General features: G+C 34.3%; 3 protein-coding genes across 8 annotated transcripts; 1 reads left to right on the forward strand and 2 right to left on the reverse strand.

Annotated features, from left to right (window-relative positions):
- Nucleotides 1-407: 407 nt before the first annotated feature.
- On the reverse strand, nt 408-12,200 carry LOC110811148 (uncharacterized). Of its 4 annotated transcripts, none has more exons than XM_022037554.2 (11): nt 11,798-12,198; nt 10,518-10,667; nt 10,084-10,251; nt 9,653-9,805; nt 9,386-9,538; nt 8,603-8,767; nt 8,332-8,499; nt 5,145-5,328; nt 4,889-5,042; nt 4,286-4,418; nt 408-987 (listed from the first exon to the last, which is right to left on the reverse strand). In XM_022037554.2, exons 1-11 carry the CDS (start codon nt 11,994-11,996, stop codon nt 935-937), a joined length of 1,680 nt encoding a protein of 559 aa, XP_021893246.1. In that variant the 5' UTR covers nt 11,997-12,198; the 3' UTR covers nt 408-934. The 4 variants fall into 4 exon arrangements, 2 of the variants coding, with proteins under 2 accessions (XP_021893246.1, XP_088067608.1); XM_088211482.1 differs by lacking the exon at nt 408-987 and adding an exon at nt 1,002-1,362 and having other exon boundaries at nt 11,798-12,200; XR_002539096.2 differs by lacking the exon at nt 4,889-5,042 and having other exon boundaries at nt 11,798-12,199.
- On the forward strand, nt 1,627-2,065 carry LOC148239781 (Alpha-L RNA-binding motif/Ribosomal protein S4 family protein). The gene is given in 3 exon segments (XM_088211503.1): nt 1,627-1,694; nt 1,696-1,767; nt 1,906-2,065. Coding segments are annotated over 3 exon segments (300 nt in total).
- Nucleotides 12,201-12,940: 740 nt separating the features above from the next.
- Nucleotides 12,941-18,431, reverse strand: LOC110811174 (RHOMBOID-like protein 12, mitochondrial). 3 transcript variants are annotated; one of them, XR_015816358.1, is made up of 9 exons: nt 17,899-18,431; nt 17,227-17,347; nt 16,689-16,808; nt 15,672-15,782; nt 15,449-15,493; nt 14,696-14,800; nt 14,569-14,610; nt 14,069-14,222; nt 12,941-13,238 (listed from the first exon to the last, which is right to left on the reverse strand). XR_015816358.1 is itself a non-coding variant. In XM_022037587.2 (8 exons), exons 1-8 carry the CDS (start codon nt 18,285-18,287, stop codon nt 14,133-14,135), a joined length of 1,023 nt encoding a protein of 340 aa, XP_021893279.2. In that variant the 5' UTR covers nt 18,288-18,431; the 3' UTR covers nt 13,917-14,132. The 3 variants fall into 3 exon arrangements, 1 of the variants encoding a protein (XP_021893279.2); XR_015816357.1 differs by lacking the exon at nt 12,941-13,238 and adding an exon at nt 13,837-13,988; XM_022037587.2 differs by lacking the exon at nt 12,941-13,238 and having other exon boundaries at nt 13,917-14,222.
- Between the last annotated feature and the right edge of the window lie 117 nt (nt 18,432-18,548).

Consider the following 18,548-nt stretch of genomic DNA (forward strand, 5'->3'; position numbering starts at 1 on the left):
TATTGTAACTATTTCAATTGTTTTTTTTTTTAATATCATCGAATCAAACATATACATCAATTACCACCGATTCATACAATATAATTAACATATTGGTAATCAGAACGTACCCCCCTTGACATAGGCTTAGTGTTTGATGTTTGAAAAACTATAACTGTACTTGTAATTTTTCTTCTAAAATCTGAATTGTTGAACAATTTATGAATATATAAATTAAACAAATTGATAAAAGTTTCATATAAAATATAATTTTTAAAAGAGTATAAAAAATAAATTATTTATTTCAAACACACTCTATCCCAACATTTAGTTCTTTTTCCGATTTAATTCCTCTAATTCTTTACCAGTCATCGGGAGTCATAATAAAAAAACATGGTGTATAAAAAAAGGGAGAAAAATGAGAGAAGTAAGCTAATTTCCTTTCTTTCCCTCGAGCAGAAGATGACATACATCAAAAGAGTTACGAGCCTCAAAACCATCAAAATTCTTTTACAATCCACTTTCCATGGATGGAATTTGCATGTCATGATGGGTAAAATGAGCATATACCGTCCTAAAATCTGATAGAAGACCATAATGATGCATCTTTCTGTAAAGCTACCGAGTCTTTTGCTACATATGAAACATATAGTATATATGCTAATATGATCCATGGAACTTGCCAATAAGCAAAATCTTTCCCCCCTCATTCTACGAAGCACCTCAATCTGAAAACGTAATATCACTTCTAACATAACTACTGCACACAACTATGTCAATCATGCTCCCGGAATGGACAACTAGTGGCCGATGGAGGAAAGGAAAACGAAATCAAGAAACAAAATAGTTAGACTGGGTAAATGCATCTATAACCACTTTGATACGGCAAATGTACAAATGGCTTGTGGATTGTAATGTTTCGAAGTCATCCTGAACAGTCAAGTTTGTTTACCAATCATATTGATTTTGCTGGATCGTTGTGCTGTTCACTGCCTGCTATTCTCTCATCTGCCAATATGTTAAAGCAAGAAATCAATCAGTCTTCTACATGAATGCTTTAAAACTAGAGACTGTATAAATACCATAAAGAAAAATCCATAGGAAAAGAGATGGTAAAAAAATCATATCTCCTAGGAAGGGAAGCTGGATTTCCTCTGAGCCTTATAGCATTTAGACAAGTCCATTGACAGGACAGTTCTTACTTCTCATTAGACATTCCCTTTAGCAAACGGGTCGGAAGAGTGACATAAATAGTTGGGATAAACAAACTATTACATGATCTAGTCCAAAGCCTGAAATGATACGCTCGCATGCAAAGCAATCCATCTGTTGGACGGTAGAGTTCTGGTTTGAGATGGTTGGTTTCTCTCATTTTGGGTTCCCCTTTATATAGGCACCAACCAAACAACCAAAATTGCAAAAGAAAATACCAAATAGACTAAGATTTCATAATAGGAAACTAAGCTAGAAGACAAAAAGAAATAAATTTAATAATTCTTAGATCACCTTAACTACTAAAAAATACCTAAATAAGCTAGAAATTCCTAAAAATATATAAAGCATTTATGCAACTAAAAATCTTAACAATCACATTGCTAAGTTCAGAAAAGCAGTTCCTTTTCTCATAGGGATTTTCCCATTGCAGAGATGAAGAGAAAAAAAAAAGGAGCTTTTTATATCCCTTTTCTACTCCATCCAAAAACACAAATGGATGTTACTTCGGTTCATCGAGCTTTCTTGAGCAAGGCAGCTGATAAATCATCAAAAGCCAACTGAGAATAATGGAATGTCAATAACTAATTGTTTAAAACTTTCCCCCAGAAACAAACACAAAAATCAACAGTGAAGAAATATGATCTCTCTATATCAAAATATCAGTTGAAAAACAAAAATAAGAAGAAAATTGATAAAATACCCTGTAAGAAGGGTGGAGAAGAACCACAACAAAATGGTACTACCAACTTACAAGTGCTTTGCCACTCTTATGCACCTGTGCATTTTGCAGAAGATCATACAGAGAGAAGATTTAAAGAGAAAATTGTACTTTCGATCTGAAGAAGTATGCCTAGGCAGCTCCTTTAGTTAGCATGGCAACAATGTACTTTAGCATTAATTGGCAAGTGGAAACATTTCTCTAGAAGTGGAAAGGCCATCGGCCAATGCATAAAAATTACTCTAGGATAATAGGCTGATCTTTCCCAAGAGCTTGCATTCATGGGGAAGGTTTGACACACATCTGTGTCAACTTTTTGTCCCTTGGGGTTGTAGACTTCTCCAAAGGTTGGGTTATTAGCCCATTAAAGAGGTAACTAATTTGAGTTCAAAATTTTTCTAGATAGTTCAGTGGAGACTTAGTATGGTGAAATTAGACCATTAAGAGGATTTTTCCAAAAGAAATGAGAACGATGCACATACATGTACTAGTTTTTGTGCTTACAGTAAACGTTGGGTAGCCAATTGTAACAGATAATTGCTGAATGCATCTAGGTAATAAAACCACTGCACAACGAGTGCTCTCCTCATGATTGCATATTTTACAAATCTAGCTAAGTCGGGGTCTAAGCATAGGAATATTTCTTAACATTACAATCCTTTAATTTATTGTTTTCCTATTTTGTATTGTTCTCCTATCTGGTGAAAGCTTGGAACACACGGTTGAACATGGAAGATTTCAATTACATTAGGGCTTTGATAATATGTCTTAACATTGCAATCCTTTAATTTATTGTTTTCCTATTTTGTATTGTTCTCCTATCTGGTGAAAGCTTGAAACACAGAGGTTGAACATGGAATATTTGAAGCTAGCTAAATATGTGATTTTCTAGAGAAAACCAAAATGGTACCAAAAATGTGGATTTTAAGGAGCACAACTGAAATATGCAAGACAAAAGCAACATGAGTAAGAGTTTGCACACTTCAGCTATCAACATTTGATGCTGAGATAAATTTGGCTAAAATGATGTTTGTCACCCCTTTTTTTGTATATAATCCTTGCAAAAAACTTATCATCAACATACAGATATCTCCTGGAATTGTGCTTCATTTGCTGGCAGTTTGAGTTCACTAGACGTGTGATTCTTTACTTCGGAATTAATATGTTTGCTTGCCCTGAGGCATTGAATTTTCAATACTATCTTAGATTTTTCAAACAACTCTTTATGCTTGTGTTTTGATCTGTAGGATCCTCATTCCTCAGTATTATCTCCTAAAGTTCCTTGTTTGTACTTCTTAAATATTTTTGTTAAACTTCTTCATGATAATTTGCTCTGGGCTTCATTTCTATGTAAAACATTCTTAAGGGGCCTCCAACTACTTGATAATTTAAAAAACATGGTGCGTAGCAGGACAGTCAACCCATGGTAAATGAGAAACATGGGGCCATTCAAAAATCAGCTTCACATCTCTTTTTTGATATCCAAAATTCAAAAATAAAATTTCCTAAAGAGAAATAAGAAAATCAGACATCGAATTGGAATTGGCTTAGATTAGTCTAAATTGGATCAGCCTGAATCTGGCTCAATTTTGATTAAAATGGGTGAGCTTGACTTGAAACTATGTCTTTAGCTTGTCAAATAGCCTTTCCAAGTTATTAGGGAGTTTCTCATGCTCTAGCCTCTGATCACCATAAGGAGACGGGTTCTTGAAAAATGATATCTTTGCCAATTGTGGTTCCAAATAAGTGATTGAATTACAAAGGTTTTGCTAGTATTGGCATGTGTTATGTCCAGTCAAAGGTGAGGCATTTCCTGATTAGACACTGGCGGTTAAGCCATTGACTGTTCCAATAAAGTTGACAGTTTTGGGCATTCTTTAGAGACTAACATTACAAAATTCTTACTAAATCCAAAGGACATGAAACTATAACTAGTAGCATGATAAATTGATCATATTTTACCTTTTGAAACTACCAGATATAGGATAGAGTGAAGGTAAAAGGAAAAGGATAAATTAAAGAACAAAAACAAGAAAGAGAGATCGTACATCTCAATAATCAATTTAGTTTCTCATTAACATTCAATAGTAAACATACTAGGCAGGTGAATAACATACTAGGGAACTATCTTTTACGGGCAGTTGGGCACCAACCATACCAAAATAAGAAAAGTACCTAGCATAATGTGATTTCACAATAAGAGAATAAGCAAGAATGTAAAAACTAGATAGATTTCCTAAATAATTCTTGAGCTTATAAAAACTAATAAATATTTTCTAAATAAGCTATATATTCCTCATAATTATCCTTTCATCTTAGTGTCTTCCAGGTAATGGCACGGTTTATACTTTTTAATGCTTCTTATGTTCGTACCTTGGTTTGGCGTCAAATTGACAATAGCTGAAATAACATCAGCTGAAACTTCAAAGCGAGATTCTGGAGCTTCATCTGGTCTATCATCGTTCAAGTTCAGAGGAGCCAAAAATGCCTCATCGTTTGCAGGTTCCTGCATCAAACCAAACACTCTAAGAATTAAATAAACAGAACATTGTAAAATGACCCAGGGGAGGGGGATGACATTTTGGACAACAGAAACTAGTTAACGCAATCATTCAATAGCTGCAAAAAAGAGTTACTCACAAAAAGATTTATTATTATTTTTACTTTTTCAGAAAAGAAGGGAATATCATTGACAGACACCAAGATGAGACATGAAACCAGCTCATCTGTAAGTGGTTTATACTGAGTGACCTCGACTGGTACATCACTTCTGGTCTGCGTATTAGCCAAAAGCATATGTCATCACTGCAGATTAACCTAATTAAGCAGACTTTTGGCCAAGTCTCTTGCTGTTTACAACGAGACATTAAGCTATACCATGGCATTAACCATGTTATATGCTCTCTTTTAAGCAAATTTCAGGTACTGCCTAGGGAGGAAGCTCATCTATAATGCAAACATGAAGCAAGGTATGACCTTATTGGCCTGAGGGATGATGTCATCAGATATAATGCAAATATCTGCTGCTTGGTAATGATCTGCAGAGTTCTCCCTGACAATTTTAGAAGTTTTCGAATTTCTATTGCAATACCCATTGAACATGATGCCTGTCTCCCCAGGAGCCCTTTTCCTGATATAATGTAACCGAAGAATAAATTAAACCTATTTTAAGAAATGGTCATTGAGTAAAACTGCCAAACAAAAACATAAGCCAAAAAGACATTAACCTCACCTACTAGAATTGTGATTAGTTGCAGGGAAAGCGCTTGGCATGTTGGCAAACAATATTCCACGAAGAGGCTTCCCATCTATGATTGTCTCAATAGTATATCCATATGGAAGGGTTTCAGTAACCTTTGCTTGAAATGGTTTCTTTCCTTGAACCTGGGGTTGATTTAATGGGAAATTCTCTCTTCCTACATAGAAAGTACTAGAAATTTGAGTGATCTGCTAATCCCTGCACAAATGCAAACCTACTAACAATGCCAATGCTCCCCTAGTTCTTGGAATAACAATAGCAACAACATCAACAACAAATATAAATTGAGGCTATGCTCTAACATGATGCAAAGTTGATAATTAACAAAACTTCAATAAAGCAAATGCACTCTGGAAAGCATCTTTTTCCAACGGAAAGAAGTATACTAATAACCTGTGCATAAAAGAATGGGTTGCAGGTTAGTCGAAATGTCAATCAAGCCCAAGATTTTCTAAGAGAGGGGGTAACTCTTGAACACAAAGAAAATGGTGTGCAAAAACAAATCTTTCAAGGGGAATAAACCCATCAAAAGCCATTCTACTGCCCTCCAGCCCTCCACTTTGGAAAGCTTAGGCAGTAAATTAAAGCATTAACATAGAAATTAGACCATAAACTCTTCCACAAACCTTCATGATTTATTTTGATTTCTTTCTTTATTAATGCTAAATCAAAAGGGCTCAAGGGTGCAGCAGCACAAGAAGAACATATAATTCACACCAGAGAGACTTGGGTATTCCTCCCTGGTTGACATATTTCCTTCTGGGTATCCCCAATTTTAGTCTAATCTGCACTGTAACTAATGCTTTATGATACTGTGTGCTTCCCTGAGTCTCATCTGGCAATCTTTTGGGCATAAGATAAGCATCCTAATTCTGTGCTTTCTCAAAATCAGGATTACTTTACCACATACTTCTCTCACAAACAACCAATTGAAAGAAAGTAATGCTCCATCTCGTACATGAAAACACCTTCTAATTTTCATTTTCTAAACTTTAATGTGTTTATTCATGTCTATATATGGAAGCATAAAAGAGTTGTATATTTATGGAATAAATTAAAACACAAACGAAATAGCTTTTCTAGAACATTAAAACAACATTTCAAAATTTTCGAATTTCATCATTATTTTCAGTATTTTTCTCTTCATTGTTAACTAGCTTCCATTTTTTTTAAATGAATACAGATACAGTTCGAAAGTAAAAACAAAAAAACCGTTTTCATGTACTAAATAGAGACTACATTTATCCTTTTCAGGTTAAAGTTCTCCTATAGATATTCTCTCTCTGGATGAGCTTTCTGAGTGGTGAGTTTGGCACTGCAGAAATGATAAATTTAGTTAGAGATAGCACTGGGCTGAGCGAGCATGCATCGGTTCAGACTCAATATGATCAAAACTTGAGTGAAGAAGGTTTGACTTAAGCTGAGATCGAGTCTATTTTTAGGAATAATATTGACAACAGTCTTGCACTTTTGCTTTTATATCAACTTGGAACATATACTTTAAATTGTATCAATGTAAACGTCAAATAATCATATGTAAGAAATTATGCTTTCTATTAATAATTTTCGTAAACACTACCAGCAACTCTATTTTTATTTTATTTTTTTCTCTTTTTCCCTCTTCCTTCCACTCTCCCCTGCTGATGTAACTTCTTTTTCCCTTCTTTCTCCTCCCCTTCCTCTTCCTTACAAGCAATAATTTCTATTAATATCTTTTTGTTTCAGTATTTTTTTTAAAGGAGAAAAAAATCCAAAAGATAAAAGTCCAGATGGAGTCTTGAAAGTATAAAAAGAAAGGTAGGTAAAGAGCTATGACAATTTTTGAAGTCGAATGAGATAAACTGGTGGTTGAAGACCCTAATGAAGCTACTGTCGTGTGCATTCCTTTTTTTTTCCCCGAACAAGCATTTCATTCCTCAACAAGATGCATTAACCCGTATTCTAATTTTTCACATTTTCATTTGTTGGTAAAACCACAAGTCACTCACAGTACGAACTTTCTAATACTCTTTCTTTCCTTCTCTAAGAATTTCTAGCCCTTCACACAACTTTTCACCGGCAAACATTCATCTAGTTCACACATTTTTCACAGATTAATACATATTATCAACTAAAAGTCCAATCGGATATGTTGTGATAGTTTTAAAGTGCACATTGATATAGCTAAAGATGTAAGGTGCAATTTGATAATGAGACACAAAGTGTAACGATGTTTTTTGATATTATCCCCTGTTTTCAAGCTTGGTTTTACTAGGCCGAGCTTAAGCTCTTAGTTCTCAGCTCAAAATCTCATGAATATGTTGGTTTAACTATTAAAAAGTTAAGTAGAATCTTTGTATTACATGATATATCATATCATTTACATATATTAATTAATATCATAATATTATTATTATATTTTAAAAATTAAAATAATATAAATAAATACCTTCAGATTTCAAGCTCGAGGTCAACAGACTTGAATGTGTTTTTGAGATAATGTTTTAAATTTTTTTTGAGACAATAATAGACTTGAATTTGTCAAGCCTACTATATGTTATTTGAGCTGAGCTTTGGGCTCAAAAAGTGGCTTGAACTGAGTTTAGTCAAGCTCAAGCTCAAGCTCAATAAATTTGAAACTGAGCTCGAATAACCAAATAATTTGGTTCAATTTGGCTCATCTGCACACCACCTATAGGTTTTTCCCTTTTGCACCTTTTCCAAAATTGATTCAGAGGAATGAGGAAAGGTTTAATGCCAACCAGAAAGAAAGACAAACAAGAAAGACCACATCTTGACATTATTTTTTCTTGCATCATTGGGGATACCTACTAATCCATTAGAATATTCTCTGCAGACAAAATGTAAAGCGAAATAAAATTCAAGGCAGGCATCAATGCACAAATATCTCTTCATTGATATGCAAGGATGGTAACATTTGTAGGATGTGATCCCAGGGAAACAAGCAAAATTCAAAAAACAATTGGCCACATATCAACTGAGATATAGAATATCTAAGGTTCAACCAAAAGTATTATCTTCAATACTTCCTGAAATGTAACAACCTCTAAAGGAAACTCATTTTAAAAAATTATCATATAGAAACTGAAACAATGGTGGAACTCAAGAGTGGCAAAGCACTTTTGAAAATTGAAAGATAACAAAGTGAAATAGTCCTTACTAATTGGCAAGCCGTAACTTAATGCAGGCATTTGTTGGTCAATTCTAACCAATGCTTTATCATGTATCGGACTAGAAAGACTTTGCTCTTGGCATTTTAGCTTCAACTGTTTCCTCAGAGATAACTTCTCCAACTTCTGTAAGTCCTGTGCATTTTCGCTTGCAAGTCCTGGCATCAGAAAATAAGACTAAATTGAACAGCCTAGAATAAGATTTAGACTCAATAAGATTTACAGATTCTAATTCATGGAAAATAAGCTGTTTGTACCAACCTGTGTATAGAAAGTACATATCATCAAGAGCCTCAAGACTCTTATTACAACCACCTACAAATACAAGAACGCCACCCTTAAGAGGATCTAAACAATCCCCAGCAACAGAAAATCTAGCAGAAGGCCCTTCTCCAGTAGTCAAAATTTTGGTCCATATGCCCGTATCTGTACCAATACTCCGGGACGAAAGAAATGGATGATGAGAAAGCCCCATACATTATTACATCAAATACCACAAATATAGGGAGATGGAGGATGGAGATGACAACATAAGAAAACAGCGGTGGTGAATAGCACTTGCAAGCACGTACTCTGATTAGGACAAAAGATAATCACACAACACTAGAAAAACAAAAAGGCCAAGAGACACCGACAAGCATTGGTTACAACAACATAGGAAAATTTCAGGCACAAAAAAAAAAATCACCAGGAAATTTTCTGGAAAATGGAAAACGCATGCAACATATCTCACAGTTCCCATGTATGGAGACTAATAATAAATATCACTTACGTTCTTGAATTTCAATCATTTGATAAACAATTTTTCCAATCAAATTTTCATAATAAATAGAAACTTGATTGAGAATGCAGACTGGAGCCACTGAAAATCGGCAAGTAAGATGAGTGCCTTAAAAAGTCAATACATGCTTGCCCATGATTTGGGCACTCTACTTTCTGAGTTCGAACTGATAAACTCAACATGACGGTATACTTTACTCAGAGAAGAAAAAGAAATAATTTGAAAGACACTAGAAAAAATAATACTAATAACAAAACACGTACCAACATCGAGCATATAAAGGTCATCATATAAATTCTGGGCATCTGTAAACCCCCCAAAAACAAATAAGTTCTTGCCAAATGAAACTGTGGAGTGACCAGCTCGAGGTGGTAGCATCTGTCCAGAAGTATTCAGCTCCTTCCATGTGAGGGTATCTAATGGGTAAAGGAATAGCAAAATATAAAAATTAGAGAATAGAACATAAAATTGACACTTGATACAGTACCATACAAGATGCAATCAATTTTTACATGGTTAAAATGTGAAACCTGCATCAAGGATATGGACATCAGACAAATAATAATCATGTCCATCTTCACCACCAATTACGATGATTTTGCTCTTCCAAGAAGAGCAAGTATGGCTATCACGTGCAGATGGTGGACTGCCTGTTGTTGTAGCGCGTTTCCATACAAAAGTCTCTATAAGAGGAAACAAAATATGAGTGAATAATATCCTTATATCAGGACAGCTTCGAAATTAACCTAATAAGGCCAACTTGAATGTCCATAAATATGACTTTTTCCAAATCTATCTCATTAGATATTCTATCTCATCAGATAAACAAGCTAAGAAAAAGGTTCAACACTGTCCGATTCCACTCCTCTGATCTGGAAGGAGTCTATTCTTGATGCATAATTCAGCAGCAAACTGAATCAAAATAAGAGCAATGAGTAATAGCCTTGCGCATAGAAATTACCCGTATTCAATATGTAAAGATCATTGTAGTATACTTCGTCATTACTACCCAGAGACTTTCCACAACCACCAAATATGAAAAGTCGTTTGCCAACAAGTGCAGCGCTATGACCTTCCCGTGGTTCTGGTCCATCGCCTCTAACACTAGGGGATATCCATGTATTTGAAGCTGCAATTATTAATGGTTAAGAAAGAAATATGGTCTCGAATGCAAGATAATGAGACAAAATAATGCATGATTTACTGCTCACCAAATTAGCAAATGCATAAAATAACATAAGCATGAAACTGAGTTTCAATTCCCGGGTAGTCCCGGAACATAAAAGAGAAACATTATTCACACACTGATATGACAACAAATCAATTGGAGTCCGGCATACAATAGTCCAGGAATATTAGCACAGCAAATAAAAGGCAAACAGTCAAATAACTTACAAGTATCTAATATATGCAAATCCCTTAGAGGATTCGTCCCATCAGTTCCCCCAAAAACATAGAGATTATCTCCAACGGTAGTACAACTGTGACTGTCCCTCGGAGTAGGGGGTGTGCCCTTTATCACAGGCTGGCTCCATACCTGCGTAGCTGCAACCAGCAATCAAGAATGAGAGAACGAACAACGTCCCATATCCATACAAACAGACAGGAAAAATGTAAGTAACTGCATAAGCATAAATAATCAAGAGTTCTTCTATTTAAAGAAAAAGAAGCGGCAATCAACTTGCAATTACAGGGCATTTCCTTTACTCCGAATATAAAAGAAGAAAAACTCTTATGCATGTGTAAACATGATATATGGATAAATGAATTAGAGCTATTTCCAAAAATAGATCGTGGTCGGAGAGATGTATGGAAGTAAAGTCAATGTATCTATATATTTGAACATATCTATAGGGGATATGTGAAGAGAATGTTATTATGTTAGATCTAACTAATTCTATGAATTATATCTAAAGACTCACGTCAAAATAGTGCTAGTTGATGAGAGTTACTTTGGAAACAAAAAAAAAAAAAATTTTGGTTAGTCTCTCAATTGCAATAAAATGCAACTGGATCTAATATGTATGAGTTGGCGATAATAATCTAAATAGATAGAATTTATAGCAGGGTCTCGAAAAACAAGTAATTTCTGCTGGGCCTTTATCCCTGTTTTTTAAGGTTCATTAGGATTCTTATTGGTTGGAACTTCCAGTTATCTTAGTAGAAATTTGAAATCTTTATTTCCGTCTAGGTAAATAGTTTCTTTTTTTTTTTCAACAAATACAGAGCATTACTTAACAAAATAAATAAATAAATAATATTTATAAACCGAGAGAATGGAAATTTTTGTTGATTAACAGAAAAGGAACAAATTAAAAATATAGAATCAGAAAACAAAAAAATGAACGAAACCCTTATTAAGCAAGTTTACAAGACCCATTAAACCACTAAGTCGAAGATTAATGCAAACAATAAACCCATCACGACATTAATTTCCAGCAACAAACCCACATAAAATGCTTTGAAATCATCATAACAACAAACCCTAAGAATAAAAACACAACGATTAAAGTTCAATCACGAAATCACATTCGTAAAGATTCGAACTTTTTTCTCGATATCGATCATACCCACCAAAAAGAGCCGCAAAACGTAACACATATGTCTACAGAGAGAAAACAACAAGAGATAAAGACAAACCCAAGAATCTAAGGAGGATTTCGAAAATGGCGTACCAGTATCAAAAACATGTACTTGGTTGGTTTGGCAATTATCTTTGCCATAACCACCGAATATGTAAAGAAATCTGCCCCCTTTGATGGCGTTGCAGGTGTGTCCCCATCTCTTGCCTGGCCCAGCAGAAGACACCTCACCCAAACCAACTTGTTGAGCTAGTGGCGGTTGAGCGTGGAGGTGGACCCTTTCCCACCTCATTTTCTCGGAAAATTTTCAGTGGGTAAGAAACTGCGGGTTGAAAGTTTCGATTTTCGCAAGAGAAACCAGAATGAAAAGAAAAAGACGAAAGATTCTTCTTCTAGTTACGAGTAGATTTTGAGTTCATGCAAAACGCAATATGTAAAATAATTTTTTTAAAAAAATAATAAAAATAATAGAAAAACAGAAGCCTGATCAAGCGTCATAGGAGCGAGAGAAAAATACTTATAGAGGCAAAAAACCTGAAAGAGGGCGGAGAGGACACGTGTCAGATAAAAGCTGGGTTAGATGTGGGAGCCACAAAGACTAAGTGGGGTCCAGGGTGGTCTCTTTGTGGGGTCATTGGGTGTGAGCCCATCATAGGTTATGGGCCAAGTTGGGTGAAGACAGGAGAGAAACTAATCCATTTTCAACGGCGCAGATTCATTTGATCGATCAAATAAATTATGAGGTTTTGACTTCTTGTATGTCATTTTGTTGTGTGTTGTGCAGAGACAAGCCAAAAGCTTATTAGTGATTTGTGATACGAACAGCGATTGTGATTTTTAACACATCAATCCACTTCTCTCTATATATTTCTCTGTATCAACTCATTATTAAAATATTATTAAGGAAGTGAATTGTGAATTAATTATATTTATAAAAAAAAAAAAGAAAAAGAAAAAGAAAAACACCCTCGTCGAGTACCTTTAGAGTTGAGAATATTTATTTCTACAAGAGAGAGATAGATTTAATAATTAAAATTTTTAAATAATAAAAACTTTTTTATTTTTTATTTATATTGAAAAAATAATAAGAACGAGAAGTTATCATCCTGACATCATTACGATAGAGTTTAACCACTGAGATCGGAGATGGACTAATCTTTCTTCTCTATATTTAAAAATACTAAGAATATCGAACCATGAACAAAAAAAGATAGGTGAAAAAAGCAAACTGGCCAGTGATTGTAAGGGTATATATTAATAACTGATTGGTACATTATCAATTTATCAAATTTCATTACAAAATTATTATAGAAGAAGACCTTCAAGAAAACACAAACTTTCCCACTGAACCCTAAAAATATGTGATGATTTACAAAGAGGGTAGGTAGTTGAATTTATTGATAACTGAGAAGAGAGAGGCTGGCATTTTTCCTTTGAACATTTTGATGGATATATTGCTCTTAAAAAAAATTAATTGACCCAAATCCAATGTGCATTCATCAAAGAGTCTCCAGTATAAGTCCCTGCAGCCTTCCTGCATAGGATATAGGAAATTTATTGTGCAGGGAAACACTTTATTTTCAAAAGCTCATGGCAAATGTCAGACTTGCTTTTTTAAACATAACACACAATATAACAATAGCTCCAGATTTTATTTTGTAAAACATCTGAGGGTAAAAACTGTGGAAGACATTTGAATATAATCTTTTTATTCTTTTTTATCACAGCAAAAACATGATTAAATAAAATAGGTAATGTTAAAACATCACAAACCAAATATTTGATTCCCATTATGAACAGATAGATGGGTGTTGGAATATTATGTTTTTGTTTACTGGTAAAAGAATTCCAGATAGTGAAATGAAAATCAGAATTGAAAAGTTAAGAAACAGACTTTGCAGATCTGTTGCTCTCACAGGGTATGCCTAAAATTGAGTCCCCTTAAACAAGCCAAGAATTTAAGGTAGATTTACAATAAGCTGGCAAAAGACGTTCTATTCCCTCTCTAATCCAGCCAACTAACTATAGAATAAAGATGAATATTGAGTTTGATTTGAATTCCAATCTTATAAAACAGTAACGAGAATAAAATTGAAATACGATAAGAAGTTTCCAAATAAAAAAAAAAACAATAGTCAAATTCAAGTTGTTTTCATGTTGAATTCAAATTAATTGTTTTTCTTTATCTTTCATTAAGGACGAGAACACGGAATTAGTGGCATATTTGTTCTCTTGATAAGTACTTATATTGTTAGTTATCGGCTTGCTGCAAGGAGAGTTCAACCTAATGAAGAAAAAGTAATTGTATGAACCTATCACCACCAGTTATGATCAGATAATCCAAAAAAAAAAAGTAACAAAGACCTGCGAAATTGAACCAGCGATTGATTGAGATATGCTCAAATTAGTTCTGTAATCCAATAAGAATTCAGAAGCGTCCCCGCCTAATCCGAGCCCATGCTATAGCTGCAACTGCAACACCCCCTAAGTGAGCTGATCCCGAAATGTGAGTATTACCCTGCATGCAAGCCACAATGATAATAATCAGACAGATGAATGATGAACATCATTCGTTCTATTGTTCGACATAATCCATATGTCATGTACTATTAAAGCTCAGAAGAGATAAGTTGAAGCTGCAACTTACATAGTCCACCTTATATGTTATGTGGATCGAGTTATAAGCTCCAAGACAGTAATAATTCAAATTATCTATTTGTAATAAAATGTGTTGCCACAGAATACTATGAAATATAAGTTCATGCCTATGGGTAGAAATTCATTATTCCATTTAAAATAACTTGATAGAGAGCTATCTAAGGCTATTTATAGTAAAAGATAGGAACAAAAGTGAACCTATTTACCTCTAGAATCCTCAGCATATCCTTCCCAATGAGAAATATTCCCTGGAAAGAAAATTATCCTTGGTAAGGATTTGTTCATTAACCTCAATCAATGTCTTAGCTAAAAATAAATATATTGCATGCTTACCAGTAGAATGGCAGGAACTGGTATTATAAAATCAAAATATAGAGTAGCCCTTGGATTCAGGAATATATCAAGCAACATAATAGCATTAACAGCCCCACTTGCACCCTAAAAGGAAAAAAACAGGTTCATAAGTAAAATAAATGTCAGATTTAAACTATTTCTCCCTTTCCTTGCCTAGAAGATACATAACGATGATATACTTGAATAACCCTATTCCTTAAAAACTAATTTAATGCTTTAATTGCTCTTCAACCACCTAGGCAGAAGTTAAGCATCTGGAATGATTTCGTGCAAAATATAGCAAATTAAAGTAAGTTATCTTTCCATAAAGAAGGAACTTTTAAATTGACTACAAAAATTCAGTATATTAATAAAAGATTCTAGTGGATCGGGAAATACGAAAAGAAACATCAATACGTTCCTTATTGCACTTTTTTCAGGTAAACTTTAGTTATTGCACTTCAGAGAAATAATGAAAGGGTAGAGAATTCACGCATGACATTTGGTGACAAAAGCTGAGACATCTTCAAGAAAGATTTTGTTCCAAAGTTGACTTGTCTCAAGAATTTTAAATATCTATTGAACTTTTAAGTATAAAAAAAAAACTACCATAGGCTGAAATTCCACACAATACAGAACAGTTCTCAAACCTAACTCACAGAAGAAGAGAAAAAAAAGCACTATCAACATTCACTAAAACCTAATCAAATTGAAAGATTTGAGCAGGTTGTACATAAAGAATCAAAGGCATACCAAGCCTGGAATCCTTGAAGGGTCCATCATAAACATTCCTTGGCCCTGTTGATAGCAAAATATGGTTCACCAACGGGTCAGCAAGTCTTTGGATGCCACACAGTACAAACAATTAGAAATCACCGAAAAGATCATACACAAACTTTATATTGGACTTTACCTACAAGTCACTACCTAAATCGCTTAGTTGATATTAAAGTTCTTTCCTGGATTTTCATTCTACCTTGGACGAAGAAGCCATAAGGGCATGATGAATCAAGTAGAAAACTGAGCCACCGATAGCCCCAGCTAGATATAACTTCAACAAATATTCAGGACCAAAAGCTCTTCCAATCTGCCAACATGGACAAATTAAAAGATAAATTAGAAAAAAAGGAAACAAATCAGGGAGCTGGCTGAAGAAATACACGATGGGAAAACCAAAGCATAAATACATACATAAATGCACAACTTTACCGCTCAGAAGCCACAGAGATTGGTAATGGATTCAGGATTCATATGAAAGCATAACTATATCAAATAACATCAACTTCAAAAGGAATTGCTCATTGAGTTTCAAATCAAACAAATTTCCACAAGATAAATATATATGTATATATATATATATATAATTTATGGCTCAGGAGGGATTCCCCCAACTATTAAAAAGAAAATCATTAGAACAGTTTCAGCAACAAAACAAGTACATGCTTTTTTCGCCACCATGCCAGTTCAGCACAATCCAAGACAAGAAGAAGTCTACTTACGGAAAGCCTAACTAGTCAATGACTGAAATATGTCTTTCAACATTGACTAGGTTTCTCTGTTTCCTTAAGAACTAAAAATGACTTTCAACAATATTTTTAATAGAGAGTCCAAGACCAGCAATCAAACCTTCTATACATGGCCTCACAGTTTGTGTGAATGGTTATATCCAATAACAAACCAACTGTTACCAAGTCTAGCTGCACATATCAACTTATGCTAGAAAAGAAATTTGAATAACAAGAGAAAACAAAAACAAATTATTGAAGGCAGAATCCGAGAAAGAAAAAAGGTCTACATAGATAGGTGCAGAGAAATAATAAAGGACTATTTCCCACTTTTCCACACTGATAAAAAGCTTCAGAAAATATTTCTGGATCACAAGAGTTTTCAAACATAAAAAACCAACTTAAAAGAAGCACCTTGTAGGATCTCAGTACCTAACAGCAAGAACACATTTCACTTAAACAAAATATCCTGAGGCATAGAAGAATACATTCATTCCGAAGAAATAGAGCCCAATCATGTTAGATATGATATGCTCTCCATCAATGTGACTGAATGCAGAAGTTATCAATGTGTGCAAGCGTCCACTTCTAAAATTGTCTAATGAAACCTGCACCAAGAAAATCAATAAATTATTAACACTAAAAAGGATGAAGCAACAGTACTTAATAGATTTGTCTTTCGGGTGAAAGATTAACTAAATAGATAAGGATTAAAGTCAAGTTATTCAAAAAGGAACATTCTTCATTGCATCCAGCTGGTTTCTCATCATCCTAGAGAACCATTCAATGATTCACAACAACATAAGATTGCCATTTATATAGCAAAAGCTTATTCACGCAAGAAACTTAACTTGTAAATCTAAACACAATTTTGTCTTGTCCTAATAAGCTAAAACTAATATCTAATCCAGTTTCAGTCCTGTGCTATCTCTGAAGCGGGACACTCTAGCAAGATAAAGGACAGCTCCGGCGATCAAAACACACATTTGGCAGCATAAAACAATGTTTTAAAATCTGCAAACTCACTGTAAAGTTATTCATCATAAATCTCTGATCTGCCACCCGCCACAGCAAAAAAATGGCAACATTAGTTATTATGAAGCCCAAAACCACGTCACCAGCAGATAGGCGCTGAAACCATCTTCTCCTGCAAATAGGATAAGATTTATTTTGATAATAAAAACACTACAAAATATATTACTCTGAGATAGCTAGTTTTTTAATAAAAGTAGATAATATCACAATGAAAGAACTTCCATGCACTCAAACAAGAAAAATCATTGTGCAGTCATCAAATTTCATATGACACAGTAATATCCTTCTCTGCTTCCCTGCTAGTATTTGAGTTATCTCTGACTTGTCAAATCATAAATAAAAAAGTTATCTCAAAAGAATAAGCCTGGTAAATGGTATAAGCTCTTTCATTAGGGAAAAATTGAAGGCCATGAACTCTACTAAATACACAATTAGCAAAGGTTTTTCTGACAACTGAAGAGGGAAAAGAAGTGAATCTTAGTTAGTACAGATATCAAGATAATAAATTTTCTCCAAAAACGAAATTCCAACCAGCTGATAATCCAGAAGAAAAATAAGGGACTGCAAAAGATTGAATTCGTTAAATCCCAAGTTTTGCTTACTTCCTCATGATTACCAAACAGACCAAAAAAAAAAAAAAAGAACAGAAGGCAAAGACATTACCAGCCACCACGTCTTTGAAACCCAAAACCTGAATCAAAATCGAATCTCCGTTTAGGAAACTGAGCTCCGAGGAACCATAGTCTGCTGCCCACGAGACTTTGACTCGATAATCTCGTCTGGGTACTCGAGAAATTCAAGATCAACTGCTTCGCAAGCACTGGATTCCACAGGCAATGATGATTTTTCCCTGGAAAACTGTGTTGCGCCCGCGTCGATAGAAAATTATGAAAAGAGCGTGTGAAAGTAGAGGATAGCAAGTTGGTTGGATACTGGCTTTGTGTTGGTTTGGCGAGTGAAGTGAAGGGTTTGTAATGGTGAGAGCTGGTGCTGGCTGTGAACCTTTTGGTGAAAATTGATGAAGCAACTCTGGAAGAGAAAATTCTCTGCATCTTTTGTTGGTGGGAAGATTTGTTAAGGAGTGTTTGGAATTTGGAAAATGCAGCAGGTTCTTGATGTGTTTACAGGAAAAAATTGTTTAGGTTGAAGATGAAGGGGAAGATGGAAAATCAAAATGGGACCAAACAGGGGAATTTTGTTTTAATTTATTAAAATATATTATTAACTTAAAACTAATATTAAAATATTTGTTGTTTTAATTTCGCTTCTAATTAATATGAAAAATAATATTAATATTTTATTTTAATTTCTAC

The sequence above is a fragment of the Carica papaya genome, chromosome 9, assembly GCF_054855325.1.
Source record: "Carica papaya isolate Zhongbai chromosome 9, ASM5485532v1, whole genome shotgun sequence".
NCBI classification, from domain to species: Eukaryota; Viridiplantae; Streptophyta; class Magnoliopsida; order Brassicales; family Caricaceae; genus Carica; species Carica papaya.

Bases quoted from the DNA above. Each gene is read 5' to 3' on its own strand.
- LOC110811174 (XM_022037587.2), bottom strand. From the start codon at position 18,287: ATGCAGAGAATTTTCTCTTCCAGAGTTGCTTCATCAATTTTCACCAAA. The intron at 15,783-16,688 runs GTATTCTTCTAT...CCATGTTGGCAG, and splicing joins TCTATTTCTTCGGAATGAAT to ATTGGAAGAGCTTTTGGTCC. The intron at 15,494-15,671 runs GTAGAATGAAAA...TGCTATCAACAG, and splicing joins TTATGGCTTCTTCGTCCAAG to GGCCAAGGAATGTTTATGAT.
- LOC110811148 (XM_088211482.1), bottom strand. From the start codon at position 11,996: ATGAGGTGGGAAAGGGTCCACCTCCACGCTCAACCGCCACTAGCTCAA. The intron at 8,768-9,385 runs GTACGTGTTTTG...GTATTGGTACAG, and splicing joins CCTTTATATGCTCGATGTTG to ATACGGGCATATGGACCAAA. The intron at 4,419-4,888 runs GTCATACCTTGC...GGTTTGATGCAG, and splicing joins TCATCCCTCAGGCCAATAAG to GAACCTGCAAACGATGAGGC.